Source organism: Pleurodeles waltl, chromosome 10 (assembly GCF_031143425.1).
Source record: "Pleurodeles waltl isolate 20211129_DDA chromosome 10, aPleWal1.hap1.20221129, whole genome shotgun sequence".
Classification (NCBI taxonomy): domain Eukaryota; kingdom Metazoa; phylum Chordata; class Amphibia; order Caudata; family Salamandridae; genus Pleurodeles; species Pleurodeles waltl.
The window spans coordinates 913,611,354-913,630,139 of NC_090449.1; the positions used below are offsets into that span (position 1 = coordinate 913,611,354).

The 18,786-nt window shown below is 48.3% G+C and overlaps 1 protein-coding gene across 8 annotated transcripts in view; it reads right to left on the reverse strand.

Moving 5' to 3' along the window:
• The window catches only part of LOC138262021 (ATP-dependent translocase ABCB1-like), a 920,359-nt gene that overhangs the window by 17,577 nt on the left and 883,996 nt on the right, over window positions 1–18,786 (reverse strand). For 7 of the 8 annotated variants that reach the window (XM_069211673.1, XM_069211677.1, XM_069211676.1 and 4 more), the window contains one exon: window positions 15,654–15,827. The exons of the other annotated variant lie outside the window; for it this stretch is intronic. In XM_069211673.1, coding sequence (XP_069067774.1) covers window positions 15,654–15,827 — 174 coding nt within the window. The remainder of the gene's footprint in view (window positions 1–15,653; window positions 15,828–18,786) is intronic. 8 annotated transcript variants of the gene reach the window in all.

The window sequence follows — 18,786 nt, forward strand, 5'->3', positions numbered from 1 at the left end:
GTCCACTAGCAGACTTGCAGGCCATTGAAGATGGACATGTCATCCAGATTTCCACCTGTATAGGCAGACAATCGTGGATCTTTGTCGTCAGTTGGAGCCAGATTTGATGCCAGCCATCTGTCATCTAAATAGCATACCAGCGATTGCACAGGTCATGTCAGTGTTGCACTTCCTGGCCACTGGGTCCTTCCCCAATATAGTGGCCTTAACTGCTCGGATGTCCCAGCCAATGTTCAGTCTGGTCTTGAAGGATGTTCTCCGAGCAGTGTTGAAACACCTGGACAGCAACATCCGCCTTCCTGAGGATTTTGGCCATGTGAAGGCAGAGTTCTATGGTTTGGCACACATCCAACATGTTGTGGGAGCCATTGATGGTACCCATGTAGCCTTGGTTCCACTGTGTGGCAATTAACAGGTCTACCGTAATAGGAGGTACTACCATTCCATCAATGTCCAAGTAGTTTGTCTGGCGGACGTCTACATTTCCCAAGTCTGTGCCCGGTAACCCGGTTCAGTCCATGATGCCTTCATCATGCCGAACAGCGCAAGTCCACAGCTGATGACATGACTGTACCAGAGAGGGCCTGACTGGTAGGTAAGTAAAATGTGTCATGTGTGTTTGTATGCTATGTCTGTTGCTAGTGAGACAATGCTTTGGGCTCAATGTAGCACACATGTCGCATTCCCTTACAGGAGACTTTGCATTCCCAAACTGTTCCTGGTTATTGACACCGGTGAGGAACCCAACTACACCAGGGGAAGTCAATGAAGTACATGGAACAACAGGGCACTTTGTAGAGCGCCTTTTGGGCACTCATGAATTTATTTACATTTCTTCTCCACAACAGCACAGCAGTTCCTCCACCAGTCAGGCTGCAACTGGAACACAATCCATACCCAAGTTCTAGAACATAGAACAAACATCTCTCTAAGTTCTACACTCATATTACAACACCATCCTCACGTCAGTATTTCAGAGTTGTGTCATTGGCAGGTGGCTGTTGCTGATCTGACATGTGAAGTGGGCATGGATTGATCCAGGTATGTTGGTCACAGATTTTAGGTGTATGAGTCCAATGGCCAGGCTGCCTGGACAGTGGGAGTCAGAAATCAGAGTTACACAATACACCTGTTTGCCATGGTGTGTTGGTCCAATGGTCGCATGTGTGTGATCATGTGACATGTCATCCTGTGAAATCCATTCCTTCTACCTTCACATTGTGATGACATTCATCCTGTACGACCTGTTAGTGGCTGTCAATGTGTTTCCTCATTGCAGGCCAGTGTGCCTGTGCCACAACACTGACACACGTATGTGACATTCCACCAGGTGATTGCTAACTTTTATGGGAAGGGCCTGGGCATAGGCTTTGTTGTACTACCCTCTGTCTGTGCCATGGTGTATGTTACGTTGGCAGTCCTGGTTTTGGTATATGATAAGGGTCAAACTGTAGACAAAATCCAAAACTTTCCATGCCTAACCTACTGGACAAGGTCTTGCAGGCCCTTTCTGGTGTTGTCTGGTGCATGTTGGTAATTGGCTATCTGGCCTGACTCCATATGGCTTGGACGTTCTGGGCTATGACTGTGCAGACATTCTTCATAGCATTTGTGTAATACAGTACAAGAAAAGGATTAATGACACCTGTGACATTGTGTTGTTAGTCATCCTCAGCATAACACTACCTGAGACATCTCCCTACATCCGTTGTCTCTTAATGTCTAAAGCATGTACATTACATGTGATTAGCATTCAGCATTACAGACAGATAACAAAGAGAGGCAGTAGGCAGTTTTTTAGTGATGGGTGTGTTGATTTACATTTGACCAAAAATGAAAAGTGATACTGGATAAAAACTATACTTCAGGTGAAGGGATCAGTCATGGTGGATGCACCAAATAGAGTAGAGGCCACAACATTTGGGGTCCAGAGTCCAGTGTCCTACGAGCTTGGAATTTAGAAAGTGGTTAAGGAACAGTCAACAGAGTGAGTTACATGGCACACAAAGGAGTGACATCAGGAAGTGGTCGGTTGCTGGCAGTGGTTGGTGTCTTGCCATCCGCATCTCTTGGATGCTTGGCTGGACATCCCCGCTTGTGGGTGGCTCAGTAACTACAGAGGCAGTAGTGTCTGATGGGGATGCTTCCCATGGCAGGGCCTCCCTTTCAGTGCATAGCACTGATCAAGGGCTTGGAGTGGATGTGCCAAAGGAAGAGGTGTGATGTTGTTACCTATCCCTGCTCATGGTACTGTCACTGCCCCTCAGCAACCCTGTTAGTAAGGTCATTTTGGAATTGTGGCTGATGATATGCTGGCAAGGGGCATCACCAACAGCCTCTTGCCGCTGGGCCACACCATCCCTCCAAGGCACCTACCACCACATGCCTGAGCAGCCTGCCCCCTTCCAGTGTTCCAGGTCCATCATTGTCAGGGTTGGCAGGTTGAGACTCAGGAACACGGGGCTGGGAGGAGTTGATGTGGTAAGACTGAGGCTGACTGTCGTCATCTCCCCAGGTTGGCCGGATGGGCCAGAACCATCCTCCATGTCCAGCAGTTTCATAGGGGGCTGCATCCATAGGGGTAGTAGAAGTCTCCTCATTGGTGTTGGTGATAGCATTCCCAGTTGCAGTGGCAGCACAACCTGTTGTTGTGGAGAGATTATTTTAGCATTTGTATTGTGACATCTACCTCCAATAGTCGAAAGTGACATTGGGCTAGGGCCATGTTCACATTATAATAGCTGATTTCCCTTATGTGACAGGTACACGTATTTTCATTTGTAATGAGCTGACATTGTAGCTGCATGCCAATTCCTGCTCAGTGACCTAGCCTCAGACTGTCTGGAATCCTTAGCTGTTGGAGGGATAGTATTAGACTCATGTTTTGCCAGCAGGCAGGACATCAGCAGGGCAGGATGTTGTTTGAGTCATCTTGAAAGCTATTTATTTGTCATGCAGGCATTGTCAGGACCTTTGGTGATGTTTGATAGCTGTCATCCTGTGGTCAGTGCATTGTGAAAGTGAGTACTGCCAATACCATAGAGCAGACACATTTTGGGACCTTTGATCTGTGTAGGAAGTTCCTACCATACATTTTGAGCTGTCCTTCCTGTCTACAATGTCAGCTCTAGATAGATCTGGGTGTGTTGCCACATCAAAGGATGTACCATCAACTGTATTATTGTCCCTCCCAGGTGTATCACATTTAATGTTGGTTTGGGGACTGTGGTACAATATTATCTGGACAATGGTCTGGTGTTTCGGGTTGCATGTTCTGGTCTTACTTGAATTTATTCTGATATTGCTCTTGACACAACTCACAATTCACATTGTCCGTCCTCTGAGGTATGTGGACTTACATGACAAGTATACCAACAGGGATAATTGACCATATGCATGGTGGTGTGTGTAATTGGATTTGGTAGACAGGGCATGCTGGCCTCAGCAGTCATGCGACTCCCTGTACTACATGCAGTTTTTCTGTTAGTCTCTCTCAGGTGTGTACATTGTTTAGATTGTGAGTAAGGGATCCTCCTATGAGTATTAACCATTTCAAACCCTGTTTGAGTACCAGCCATTTCAGACACTATATTCCATACACTGTAGAGTTATTCTCCTGTCAGTTGGGTACTGTTGTATGGCTGACTAGATGGAGAATGTTGGGACTTGTAGTGCTGTCAATCCCTGTACTACAACCACTATACAATGATGTTGTTTCCCCAGTAGAGTCTACTTGATATGTTGTAGGCCAGACAGGGATCTATGGGCATGTGGGCACTGGACTGTTGAGTGGGGTGCTATAATAGGTGGCTAGAGGTTATCAGTGAGCATGCATGCTAATACATTTTAGTGCCATTTTTATTGTTGTGACTTAGCCAACTCTACTCCCCCAGGTATTCCTGTCAAGCCCTCAGGATGCAGGATGGCCAAGACCTTCTCCTCCCATAATGTCAGTTGTAGTGGAGGAGGTAGGGGACCACCACCAATCTTCAGGACCACAAGCTGGTGTGTGGACGCCATGGAACAGACTTTCTCCCTGAGGACATTCCACCTCTTCCTGATAATGTCCCTTGTCCAGAGTTCACTCTGTTGACAATCCTTTGCCACATTTCCCTTTTCCTAGCCATAGTAGTTTGCTGGACTTGGGCTCAAAATAGTTGTGGCTGTATTCTCATGATTTTATCCACCATGACTCTTAACTCGTCATCTGTGAAAAGGGGATGTTTCTGTTGTGACATGGTGGTGGAAATGAACTTGAAAAGTTGTTTACTGGTCAGGTGCTGTGTACTGAGGAGGTGACAGAGAGTACATGGAGTGTAGGAGGTACAAATGTGTGTGGTGGGTGTGTGTTGAGGGTGTGGGATATGTGCTTAGTGCAAGTTAAAGGGATGCCTAATCTGTGGTTGGTAAAGTTTTTGAGCAGTACTCTTGCTTATGTCTGGCTTGTAGATGCAAAGGATTGTGGTGTGTGAAGAGGTTTGTTTTATAGTGTGGTTTGTAGGTGTGTTGAGTGTGTGGATGTATGTCAGCTGTGTTATTTTCAAATGCAGCCAATGTGGTGTAGTATATTACTGTGGTGACTGCCATTGGAAGACCGCCATGGCAATTTTCGACTTGTAATGTGGTCGGTGGTTGGTTGACAGGCTGGCGGTGCTGTTGGTCGGCCTGCCTATTTCCCACCCTCCAGAGTCTTGGTGGGGTTGGATTTTTTTGGTGGCTTTTTGAGGGCCTGCCTGTGTAACTTGTAATACAGCAGTCTGTATGACCGCCAACATGGCGGTCTTTTGGCGGGCACTAACATGGCAGTCTGGCAGTCCGACCGGCAAACTCGTAATGAGGCCCTTAATCTCTATATTGTGAAATTTGTGTTGGTCTAATGCACAGACCTGCTATATTTGTAGGAATCACATAACATCGGGCCACCAACTTTTTAGGTCTTGTTGGAAAATGGGTTATTGGTAAGGGCAGGTAAGAACCTACCCTTAGCAGTAGGCCACTAACCTCCACTTAGGTCCAGTGAGGTCTCAATAAATTAAACCTAGCTCAACCCTTGGTAGCTTGGCATCGAGCGACAAGGCTTAACTTATGAGACATAGGTGGTCATTCCGACCTAGGCGGGCGGCGGTTGCCGCCCGCCCGTCGGAAGCCGCATGAATACCGCCCTGCGGTCAATAGACCGCGAGGGGTATTCTGACTTTCCCGCTGGGCCGGCGGGCGATCTGATTCAGATCGCCCGCCGGCCCAGCGGGAAAGCGCCTTCCACAAGGAAGCCGGCTCGGAATCGAGCCGGCGGAGTGGAAGGCGTGCGACGGGTGCAGCAGCACCCGTCGCGCTTTTCAATGTCTGCATCGCAGACACTGAAAAGCCTAGTTGGGCCCTGTTAGGGGGCCCCTGCAGTGCCCATGCCATGGGCATGGGCACTGCAGGGGCCCCCAGGGGCCCCAAGAAGCCCGTTCCCACCGGCCAGGTTCTGGCGGTAAGAACCGCCAGAGCCAGGCCGGCGGGAAGGGGGTCGGAATCCCCATGGCGGCGCAGCATGCTGCGCCGCCATGGAGGATTCCCCAGGGCAGCGGGAAACTGGCGGGAGACCGCCAGTTTTCCCTGTCTGACCGCGGCGTTAGCGCCGCGGTCAGAATGCCCTTAGGGGCACCGCCGGCCTGTCGGCGGTGCTCCCGCGCCCGTTGGCCCTGGCGGATTGTATCCGCCAGGGTCAGAATGAGGGCCATAGTGTAAAACATTGAAATATCACAAAACAGTATTTAAATAAAACACAGGAAACAAAATTCAAAACCAATTTATAGAACTAGGACATAGTTTTAGCTTTAAAATGACACTAAAATGAATAAAATCGGATAGAGGGAACCGGAGATATGAATTTTTAAAGAATTAATGCTTTTTTTAGCGTTCAGAAACAAATAGCGTCAATCTGGTCATCTGGTCGCACCTCGATTCGGACAAAGTCAAAGTTTAAGTCCGAACGCGATGGAGCCCTGCTTGGCTACAGCCCACGAGAGGCTTTGGTCAGAAGTTCACCTTCAGACTTAGTCGTTTTCTTGAAGATTTTCTTCAGTGGGACCAAGTCGGCAGTCCAATCTGATCTCCTGGAACTCTTCCGCGAATACGATTCATGGGTGCCCTCGGTGTAGATTTTTACCTTCAGACTTAGTAGTTTTTTCGAGATGAAAACCCTTTGACCGGGGCAAACCTGAATCTTGATTCAACGTCCTTGAAGCCCTCTTCGGATACACTGCCTGGGAGCTCCCGGTCAATTTTCTACATTCAGACATAGGCCCTCATTACGACCCTGGCGGTCGGCGTTAATATGGAGGAAAGTACTGCCAACAGGCTGGCGGTACATTTCTCCATATTTTGACATTGTACCACACTGACTGTCACGGCGGTAACGGCCGCCAGGCTGGAGACAACACTCTCCAGCCCGGCGACCGTCACTTGCCCGCCTACGGGATTATGACCCCGCCTACCGCCATGGTTTTCGTGGCATCCTTACCGCCATGAAGACCATGGCAGTAGGCACTATCAGTGACAGGGAATCCCTTCCCTGGCACTGATAGGGGTCTTCCCCGCCCCCATCACCGGGTTTCCTGCCCACCCCCCTTCCTCTCCAGACCCCCCTTCAAACACGCCCCTCCCTTCACACATGCATACACATGCCCATTCAAACATTCATCCATGCATGCATACGTCCATTCACACACACATCCACACACAATTACATACATACACGTGGACACACATTCACACAACTCAACATACACATACTTACACATACATACATGCACACACACACAACATGCAACACACACCCTCATACACACACACACATACACCCCACACACACAACACTCCCGCCCCCTCCCCTGTCGAAGCACCCAACTTACCTATAGTCAGGGGGTCCTCCGGCAGGAGAGGGGATGGGGCGCTGCTGCCAGCAGCATCGTCCGCCAGCAGAACACCGCCAGGCCGTATTATTCTCCTTCTGGCGGAAATCCAGCTGTGGTCATAATCTGGTAGACGGCTGGTAGCCGCGGCAATGGTGTTTTGGCGGCTGTCGCTGCGGCGGTAGGCGTTTTTTACCCCCTTAGTTGTTTTTTCAGAGATTTTCAGCACCGGCACGAACCTGCAAGTCAGGCCGGGTAGCATTTTAGGCAAGCCAGCTATAGTTGCTGCGGCGGGTCGGTCTCTTTATAGAGCTTTTTTCAAAAGGTTCTCCAAAATTCTCCAAACTTCTGAATCTACTCCCAGATGTTCTTTTAAGGTTCTTTTGAGGTCCCCATCTCGCCTCAAGGTTCCAGAAGCTCTGAGATGCTCCTTGAGGGTGCGGACTACAACTCCCAGAATGCATCCGGGACACACTCCAAATTGGCCACTGGACAGTGGTCAGCTGGTCAGTTTCTTCAGGAGTATGGTTAGCAATTTTTCACCTGTAGCAAATAGGGATTCCCTCCTTGAACTAGTTGAAGCCAGGTAAAGTCCTTCTTGTGGTGAAGCCCAAGTGTGCAGCTGGTGCAGTCCTCCAGAGTGCAGTATCCAGGAGTACGTCAGGAGTCCAGCAGGGCAGTCCTTCTTCTCCTGTAGTTCTTCCTTGTAGGGATCTGAGGTGTGGGTGCAGGTCTGCCAGTTTTATCCTTGCTCCTGGGTGAAAAATAGGGGTGTCCTGGTTCTCCAATCAGGTACAGGGTCCTTCCCGCTGTGAAGACCACTTCCTGGGAAGTGTGGCAAAAATCAGTCCCAGCGAGCAACATTCCTCTAACATCCATCATGGCTGAAAATGATTTTTGGAGGTTACATCTGGCTGAGCCCACGCACTGGTGTGGCTAAAAATCCTAAACACTCTCCCACCCTCTCCCAATCTAATTAAGGGGGCACCTAGTTGTCTGGATTTACAGGATGTGAGGGAGATGCTGGTTTGCTCCAAATGTCCTTCCCTGCCTTTGAAGACCAGTTTGGCAGCCCTTCCTGCTTCTCCATCTGCTGAGGGAAGTTCTCCTCCCCAAGGCACATCTCTTTGTGGTCAGCCCAGGGTACTTCACACCTCATCCAGGCAGCCTGGACAGGTTGCTAGAGGCTGGCTAATTAGAGAAGGGCACTACAGGGCTGAAGTTGGCAACTTTTTAGGTAGAGTTTAAAACTCTCTACCTGAACAAGCTAGATGAAATCCAGCAATTGTAAGTTGTGGGATGTATTATAACAATTAATTTGATACCAAACGTGAGGTATCTGACACTTAAGGGGACTTTATAAACTAAAAGTCTCCCCATTTTAGCCTATTGAGGCCATTCATAGTGAGGGAAAAACAAATTTGTCTGTTTTACCTCACAAGGTCTTATAAAACTATTTTTATAAGGTTCCTGTTTTTAGTTACATAGCATCCAACCCTAAGGGCACATAGGGCACACCTTAGTGGTGACTTATATGTAAAAATAAGGTAGTTTAAGACTTTGGAAGTACTTTCAATTCCAAAGTCGAATTTGCAGGTAACTTTAGTTTAAAAGCAGCCAGCAAGGCAGGCCCGCCATTAAAATGACACTGGGCACCTCATCAGTGCACTACCTATGCTGGGGTCCCTAAACCTACATGCTCTATCATATACTAGGGACTTATAGGTAGGTTAATACTGCCAATTATAATTAGCCTAATTTGCATATCCACTTTACACAGACCATCTCAGTATAGAGCTTATGAATATTTAGAAGTACTATTAACATACCAGAAACACTACATTTGGTTCCAAGGCGCCCTCTCACATCCATTACAAAATATAAGACTGGGACCCCTCGTGAATGATGGGGCAACCTAGCCAGTTTTAGCTCTATACACAGTGTATCCACATTTAGGGGAGTTAAATAATTATGACTTACAAGGCCTGTACACACATTTAGTTAGACTCTATAGACGTCTAATGCAGTTTTTTATGCATACAATAATTAATTCCCCAGCAAGGGCTTTTCAAGCTGGGCAGGCACAGTTGACTCTGCCTGCTATTAGCCCAGTTACTTTTAATGTCATCGTGGATAGATTCCCACCAAATGGGAGGCAATTCTATTTTGGATTACAGAAAAAACTGACCAGGCTGAAGCAGTGTTTCCCCATATGTGACACTAGGACAAATTTAGAATTCTTTAGAATTCTCACTATGGACCTCATTATGACATTGGCGGTAAATCCTGTTTACCGCCGTGGCGACAGCCGCCAACATACCGCCACATTGGCGCATATCCTTTCACCATATTATCACACACACACCAATCCAGTAGAATACAGCCACATACACAAATCCGCCAGCCCAAAGGTCAGTGATAAAGTGGCGGTCCCAACACCCATACTGTTACGCCAACAAAACAACTCCCATCACATTATGACCCATCAATCACCACAGCGGACATTCAATGGCGGTAAACCATGGTGGTACATACTGCCGCGCTCAGAATGGACACCCACATACAAAACAACACTACATTGGCCAATACTAAAAACACACACCTGACACTCATACACCCACTACACCCACCTACCACAGCACTATAACACACACCCACATAACCCACAAGCCTTTACAAACAACAATTCCTGCCAGGAGATTGACACGAACAGCACAGAGACAACTAGATACACACACCACTTACACTCATAAATCCCTCACACACCCCACAACACTCACCCCACCACATTACTCAACACACTCTCACCAACACACACCACAACACCCATGTCCCCACAAAGGCACCCCTGTTTTACTGATGAGGAGTTAGGGGTCCAGGTGGAGGAAATTGTCAGGGTAGAGCCACAGCTGTTTGGAGCACAGGTACAGCAAATATCCATTGCAAGGAAGATGGAGCTATGGTGGAGAATCGTGGATAGGATGAATGCCATGGGACAGCATCCAAGAACAAGGGACGACATCAGGAAGAGGTGGAACGACCTACGGGGGAAGGTACGTTCCATTGCAGCAAGGCACCAGCTTGTCATACAGAGGACTGGCGGTGGACCCCAACTCTTCCCCCACAGTTCATGGGAGGAGCAAGTCTTGGCATTACTGCAACCTGAGGGACTCGCTGGAGTAGCCAGAGGACTAGACACTGGTAAGTCAAAATGTCCTACTTATCACCCCCAAATCTGCATGCCATCTTACCCCCTCACCCTCACTCCCATCATTCCACTATATCCCACACACTGCACCTTCACATATGACTAACCACAATGCCAAGCCCTGCATGCTGTACCAATGCATGGACAGCCCTCCCAACCCTGCATGGACACTTATCACAAAAGCATGCACAGCATAGGGGAACTAACAATCACACAATACATCACCATACACAAGCAAAAGTTGGCAGGGCAACACCAACGATAGAAGGAAAGCCAGGGATGTACAATAACTCACAGACATGAAGCATAACATATCACTTACATCCCCACAGGTGCCCCAGCGAATCTCAGCGGAGAGGAGGTGCCACCCCAACAGAAGATTCCCACAGTGATGACAGAAACTCTGGACTTCAGAATCTGGACCAACAACCTGGCCCATCAGGGACCACTGGACAGCCGGTCATCAAAGCCCACTCACGGTCCACCACAGAGCCTCTCCCATCAGTATCCAACACAACAGCACCCACCCAGCATACCCACACCTCTGTCCCCAGGACACGTCAATTAGTAGTGTGCCCACCTGTACAGGGACCCCAGCCAACACCTCGCCCCCAAGACAATCAGGGACCTGGGGTCAGTGGCAGTGGGCACACCATTCAGGGGACAAAGGCATAGGCCAACAGCGACACTGGGAGGACCGCTGTGCACCAGGGGTATCACAGGACCAGGGAACCGACCCTCCAGGAGGCACTCATCGAGATCCTGGGAGCCTACCAACATTCCCAGGACATGATGGGCCAGATCCTTGACAATGTGCAGGAGAACAGGTGGCTGCAGTAGGGACAGTATCAGGGGATCAGGGAGGACTTGCAGGCCATTAGCACCACCCTAATCTCCATAGCAGGGGTGTTGGCAAACATGGGCAACATCATGAGGGAGGCAACAGCACACCAGCGCGCCCCTACCACTAGCCAGCCCTCCACTTCCACTGCAGCTTGTGAGCAGCAGGCCCCACCACAGGACTCACAGGCCACCGATACCCCTCCCCCTGCAGAAGGTAAACCACCCCACAAACGTTCCCTGTGAACCAGACTTGCCAAGACAACCGCCAGGAAATAAGACTCTCGTGATTGTCCCCCTTGTGTCCCACCCTGTCACCTTGTCCACTTTGAACTGTCTTTGCTCCCCTTCCTATGGCCCCTTGGACACTGGACCTGTGCTACAAACAGACTGGAACAATACCCTGATTCATCCTCTACCATCACTCCCACTCCATTGCACCTTTCTCTCCATTTCATAGCACTACAATAAACAGACTTGAACACAACTTGACTACTGGTATTTAATGTTTTGAAACTGTGCATTTATGGAAAAAAGTTACATCTTGTGCAAATTATGTGAACACTATGAGAGGGATTCTATGCAATGGGACATATACCCAATATTATTGGGGCAATTGACTGAACACATATTGCGTGTGTCCCTCCCACCAGAATGAACAGGTCTTCAGGAATCGGAAGAGTTTCCACTCACTGAATGTGCAAATGGTGTGTCTGGCAGAACAGTACATCTCCAACGTCAATGCTAAGTATCCTGGGTCGGTGCACGATGCCTTTGTTCTGAGGAATTGAGCAGCATCTCAATTGTGATGGCCCAATTACAGAGGCACAGGGTGTGGCTAATAGGTGAGCCATGGTCCCCACTCACTGTATGTTAGTGTATGCCTTCAGGTGTCATCCCTATAGGGTTGTGTGAGGCTAAGTGTTTTCCCTCAATACTTGCAGGTGACTCTGGCTACCCAAACCTATTGTGGCTGCTGACCCCTGTGAGGAATGGCAGGACAGGGGCTGAGGAACATTATAATGAGGCACATGGGCAAACCAGAAGGATCATCGAGAGGACCTTCGGCTTCCTGAAGGCCAGGTTCAGGTGCCTCCATCTAACAGGTGGATCCCTGTGCTACTCACCCAGGAAGGTCTGTCAGATAGTAGTGGCATGCTGCATGTTGCACAACCTGACCCTCTGCAGGAGGAAGAGACTTGAGATGCCCCTGTGGCAGCAGTAGACCCTGAGGAAAGTGAGGATGAAGAGGCTAAGGATGAGGATGAGGACAACAGAACATCAGTTTTCCATCAATACTTCCAATGACACACAGGTGAGACACTGCAGCTGAACATTTCTCTGTCTATTGATGTATTCAGTGTGGCTGTAGCATGATGGCATTTGCTTACTATGCATCTCAATTTATTGTCACCTATGGCTTGTCATTTTGCAGATGTTGGTGATATAACAACTGTGTACTGCTGTGCTGACTACAGACAGCTATAGGTCATTATTTCTATGTTCTCACAGTCTTCAGATCATTTGCACTAGATGTGATTGTTTGCATAAATGCACAGTTTCAAAGCATAAAATACTAGTAGTCAAGTTGTGTTCAAGGCTGTTTATTGTAGTACTATGAAATTGAGGGGAAAGCGCAATGGGATGGAGTGATGATGTAGGAAGGTCCAGGGTATTGTTCCAGTCAGTTTGTAGAACAGGTCCAGGGTCCAAGGGGCCATAGAAAGGGGAGCAAAGACAGTTCAAATTGGACAAGGTGACAGGGTGGGACACAAAGGTGACAATCAGGAGAGTCTCATTTCCTGGTGGTCTTGGCAGGTGTCTCTGGCTTCTGTTAGGGTCGCAGGGAATGTTCGCGGGGTGGGTCACATTCTGCAGTGGGAGGGGTGCTGGTGGCCTATGTGTCCTGTGGCGGGGCCTCCTGCCCTCTAGCTGCAACAGAGGTGGAGGGCTTGTCAATGGACTGGCTAGTTATGGGGACCCACTGGTGTGCTGTTGCCAACCTCATGATGTTGGCCATGTCTGCCAGCACCCCTGCTATGGAGATTAGGGTGGTGTTAATGGCCTGCAAGTCCTCCCTGATCCCCTGATACTGTCGCTCCTGCAGCTGCCTGTTCTCCTGCACGTTGTCAAGGATGTGGCCTGTCGTGTCCTGGAAATGTTGGTAGGCTCCCAGGATCTCGGAGAGTGCCTCCTGGAGAGTCGGTTCCATGGTCCTATCCTCCCCCTGGTGCACAGCGGTCCTCCCAGTATCCCCGGGTCCCTGAATGTCTTGGGGGCAAGGTGTGGACTGGGGCCCCTGGACAGGTGGGCACACTGCTGGGGACAGAGGTGTGGAGACGCTCGGTGGGTGCTGTGGTGTTGGATATTGATGGGGGAGGCTTTGTGGTTGACTGTGAGTGGGCTTGGGTGACCGACTGTCCAGTCTTCCCTGATGGGCCAGGTTGTTGGTCCAGATCCAGACAGAGTCCAGACAGAGTTACTGTCATCACTGGGGGCATCTTCTGTTGGGGGACTGCTTTGTTGTGGCACCTCCTCTCCGCTGACATTGGATGGGGCACCTGTGGGGATGTAAGTGATGTATTATGCTTTATGTCTGTGACATATTGTACATCCCTGGCTTCCCCTCTATCGTTGGTGTTGCCCTGCCACCTTTTGCTTGTCTATGGTAATGTACTGTGTAATCATTAGTTTCCCTTTGCTGTTCATGCTTTGGTGATGGGTGTCCATGCAGGGCTGGGAGGGGTGTCCATGCATTGGTTTGGCATGCAGAATTTGGCATTGGGGTTAGTCATCTGCGTTGGTGCAGTGTGTGGAGTGGAGTGATTTCAGTGAGGGGGTGTGAAGGCATGCAGGTATGGGCGCGATAAGTGGTAAAGGTAGACTTACCAGTGTCCAGTCCTCCAGCTACTCCAGCGAGTCCCTCAGGATGCAGTATTGCCAAGACTTGCTTCACCCATGCTGTGAGCTGTTGGGGAGGAGGTGGGGGTCCATCGCCAGTCCTCTGTATGGCGAGCTGGTGCCTTGCTGCAATGGAACGTACCTTCCCCCGTAGGTTGTTCCACCTCTTCCTGATGAAGTCCCTTGTTCTTGGGTGCTGCCACATGGCGTTCACCCTGTCCACGATTCTCCACCATATCTCCATCTTCCTGGCAATGGATATCTGCTGTACCTGTGCTCCAAACAGCTGTGGCTCTACCCTGACAATTTCCTCCACCATGACCCCTACCTCCTCATCAGTTAAACAGGGGTGCCTTTGTGGTGACATGAGTGTTGTGTGGTGTGTGTTGGTGAGAGTGTGTTGAGTAATGTGATGGGGAGTGTGATGTGGGGTGCGTGAGGGATGTCTGGGTGTATGTGGTGTGTGTTTCTAGTTGTCTCTGTGCTGTTCGTGTAAATCTCCCGGCAGTAATTGTTGTTTGTAAAGGGTTGTGGGTTATGTGGGTGTGTGTTTTATAGTGCTGTGGGTGGGTGGGTGTGGTGTGTGTATGAGTGGCAGGTGTGTGTTTTTCGTATTGGCCAATGTAGTGTTGTTTTGTATGTGGGTGTCCATTCTGAGCGCGGTGGTATGCACCACCAATGGTTTACCGCCGTTTAATGTCCGCCATGGTGGTGGGCATTGTTCTGTTGAAGTAAAGGTATGGGTGTTTGTACCGCCACTTTAGCACTGACCTTTGGACTGGCGGATTTGTGTATGTGGCAGTATTCTGTCAGATTGGTGTGTGTGGGTGTGTGTCATAATATGGCGAATGAATATTCACCACTGCAGTGCTATTTTGGCGGCTGTCACTGCAGCAGTAAGCAGGATTTATAACCAATGTCATTATGAGGGTCAATAGGTTGTCACTATACACGAGTGTTCAGAGGACACATAGCAAGGGTCCGGCTTATTCATTCTAAAACCCCAGATGAGTTAACAAAACAAGTGTGGCACCCATTGGTGTCTACAAGCCATAATAACCACCCACCAGGATGTGAAAATGATGCATTAAATGTACCATTTTGGACCCATTCATTGAGCTGATCTACGGATGCATTTATATATTTTTGCCATTTGTAAAATTTAGCAGGGGTGGGAATGCTGGGCACATTCATTTCTTCAATGTTTGCTAAGTTTAAAACAGCTTGTTTGTTGTACGGTGTCGTTTAAAAATATCATTTGAACAGGAATCATGCATGCTCTAAATAAATCTTCTCTTCTTCTAATTTGCCAGTGTTTTGCTCCCCACACACTCTTTAAGTCAATTGACTTCAACCAGTACTCACAGCCTTCTATAGTCAATCGGGAAAAAATTGAATCAAAGTAAATCAATTTTGTATCTTGAATGTTGACTCTCCATTTCTGGCAATTTAAAATAATATGAATCAGCATTCTTGACACTGTGCCCAGAAAAATATACATATTTCTCAATATACATTGTAGAACTGCCCACTGGTGGTTTTGGGCAGTATTCCCATTGTGTATATTTAAAAATAGTCTTTGGGGTACTTGCTCTGTGAATAAAATAATGTCCATAGTAATTATAACAGAACATATCTCCATAATTTCCTTTAAACTGGTACATATCTTCATTTTCAAATACTGTATAATACTTCGGAACAGACATCATAGCATTAACAGCTTTCACATCCCAGTCATCAGAAACCACTCCCTGTGTGATTACATCTGTCATGGAAATTTTAAATACATATGGTATTTGAATTACCTTAGTAGGCCCATATATATCGAATAATACTTTGTCCCAAACAATCCCATTGGGAATTGGTACGGCTGTAATGTTCACTAGAGGCAAGTCTCTGTGAATTTTGTGTGATGAAAAATGGGGTTTGAGAACCTCATCCACCAGTTCAACTGCAGAGTGTTCAGGAAGAAAATGACCCTGCATCAGAAAAAAGAAAACTATAACAAACCCAATCCAAAGGAGAAAGGCGAGTACAGTCAATAAGACCCATAGATAACGAATGAAATAGTTAATTTTAAGCAAATGTATCAGCTTACGTGCTATTTAAAGTTCTGTTGCAGTAGAGACAGATGAGTCTGAAGAATAGTCATCAACGAAGTAACCATCATCTGTAAAAACAAACACTGGTGGTGTATTTTGAAGAGGTGAAGCTGCTGAAGATTCCCTCGGTGGTGTATAGTAAGTTACTACATCGGTCTGTGTAGAATTTGTAGAACATTGCTCCGTATTAGCAGAAATCAATGTGGAAGTGGTTGTCAGTGGAACCAATGAAAGCTCATTTTCCACCCTCCCCAAGCGAAATGTATCAGTGTTGCTGTTGAAGACTTGTAGGGGAACATCCTGGTCTGTAGTGGAAGGGATTCGGGCACTACTCAGGAGTCCTCTAGGTCTGCTGTGCAGGATCGGCCACATGGTGTAATTTGACATTGTCAATGGAGACATAGGGGGTCATTACAACTATGACGGGCGGCTACCGCCGCCCGCCAAGCTGTAACCGCTGGGTGGCCGCCAATGCGGCCGCACTCCCGCGGTGCCCATTTGGACATCCCCGCTGGGCCGGCGGGCAGAAACCAAGTTTCCGCCCGCCAGCCCAGCGGGGATGGGGGCCGCAACATGGGAGCCGGCTCCAAATGGAGCCGGCGGTGTTGCGGCCGTGCGAAGGGTGCAGTTGCACCCGTCGCGCTTTTCACTTTCTGCATGGCAGACAGTGAAAAGCCACATGGGGCCTTGTCAGGGGGCCCCTGCACTGCCCATTCCAGTGGCATGGGCAGTGCAGGGGCGCCCAGGGGCCCCACGACTCCCCGTACCGCCAGCCTTTTCCTGGCGGTTCATACCACCAGAAAAAGGCTGGCGGTCGGGGACTCGTAATCCCCTGCCCAGGCGGATTGTCACCGCCGGGGCTAAAGTGGCGGTATACCGCCAGTCCTGGTGGTGCGACCGCGGCATAATAGGGCAGGAAGCACCGCCAGCCTGTTGGCGGTGCTTCCGTCATTTTAGCCCTGGCGGTCTCGGACCGCCAGGGTCAAAATGACTCCCGAAGTGATTTTCTTTAGAGCCAGGCAGCAGTGGTAGAATCACAGTTCTAGTACTGTGTATTCCCAGGGCTGGAACCGGTGCAGGGTAAGAAGGACTGAATTCTTTTTTCACAGCAATCTTTTCACTCACTATATCCCCAAGTTTAGGAATCCAGCCGGTGGATGGTACTGGTACATCCCTGATTCCAAGGGAGGCAGCATTGGCAGATGCGTTGTCAACACAGAACTGTTGTAAATCCTGCAAGACAGTGACACATTAATTTATGTCATGGGGTATATCTGTCGCCTCCACGCCAGTACCATCAAGATCTGGAGCATACATTCGAGTTCCAAAGAGGCATTCGTATGATGTATGCCCCCCCAGGGACCTTCTAGGCAGATTGTTAAGTGCTCTCTGGACTCCATATAGGTGTGTAAGCCAGCTACAACCTATGCCTAATACTCCAGCTGTTAAGGATTGTTTGAAATCTAGGTGTTGTTGCTACACAACACTATTTTCCTCAGGATGAAATGTAGACAAGTAATGCAGTTGGGTCCCTAACGAAGCCAAGGTGTCCCTGTAAGCTTTTGAGGCAAAAGCAGGGCCCCAGTCCGAATGTAAAGCCGCAACAGCATATGTACCAATAAAGACTAGCAAATCTTTAATAACAGTTTGAGTGTCAGCTGAGGGTTGTGGCCAAACCCACAGAAATATTGAGCATGAGTAAACAGCAACTAGAATATATTTGTTTCACTATCTGGTGTCAGGGGACCACAAAGGTCCAAGTGCATACATTGAAATGTTTTTTTAGAAATTAGGAGGGGTGTCTGCAGTGGGTGCTTCACGGTGGACCCTTTTATTTGCTGGGAGATGTCAAAACAAAGGACACACTGCTTGGCCTCTTTGTATAGACCTGGCCACCAATATCATGATTGTAATATTGAAATTGTAGCTGCCACACCTGCATGGGCAGCAGCAACACCCTCATGCGCTGCTTTTATTAACACAGGTATTAGTTCTTTGTTGGGAATTATCTGAACTCCCACACATGATATTGTTACTTGTGCATCAAACAAGCCTGCCATCCAATAGGAATACTTAGCAGAATATGCTTTAAGAAAAGGCATGCCCATCAGCCGAAGTTGCTACGGCTGACAGTGTTTCATCATCCACTTTTAGCTTGGAACGAGTTCATGCAGCAACAGAAGCCATAGCTACAGCTGATTTGGCTGCTTCATCAGCCAAAGTATTGCCTTCAATGTGTATTCCAACACGCTGAAGCCCTAGTGTATGTACAACATGGACATTAGGTAGCGTTTCCTTCAGATCCACTACTTTCCCCCAGGGAAGTCTGAATCTAGAGTCTGCTTCAAGGTATTTTGTGGATGGAACTTGCCATCCTTCATGTAACCACTCATGACTGAGCAAGCAGCGGAGTATTGATGTTTTGTTCCTATCGCTGGTTCGAATGAACCATCAGTATACAAAATGTTATGATATTGTTTGATAGGTAATGTATTTGATGGAACTGAATACTCAAGTTCATATTGTAGGAATTCTTGAGTCTGTAATTTGGAGTCAAGGACATCAGTGGCTGTCAGAGACGTTGCCCATTGAATCCATCATGGATGTAGTGCTTTGTCAATGCTTGTTTTGGTAACAGCTTCTAGGGCTGAATGGGGGAGACAACAATAATGGGCTTCCCCTGGGCCAGAGTTCTCTCTTTAAGGACCGCCATCTGGACAGCAGTGAGAATTTTCTCAGGGGCCGAAAAGTGTTGTTCGGCTGTGGAATATATGTGTGATTTATATGCAATTGGGACGGTCTCACCCTCATTGAATGTCACATGGGTGAAACCAAT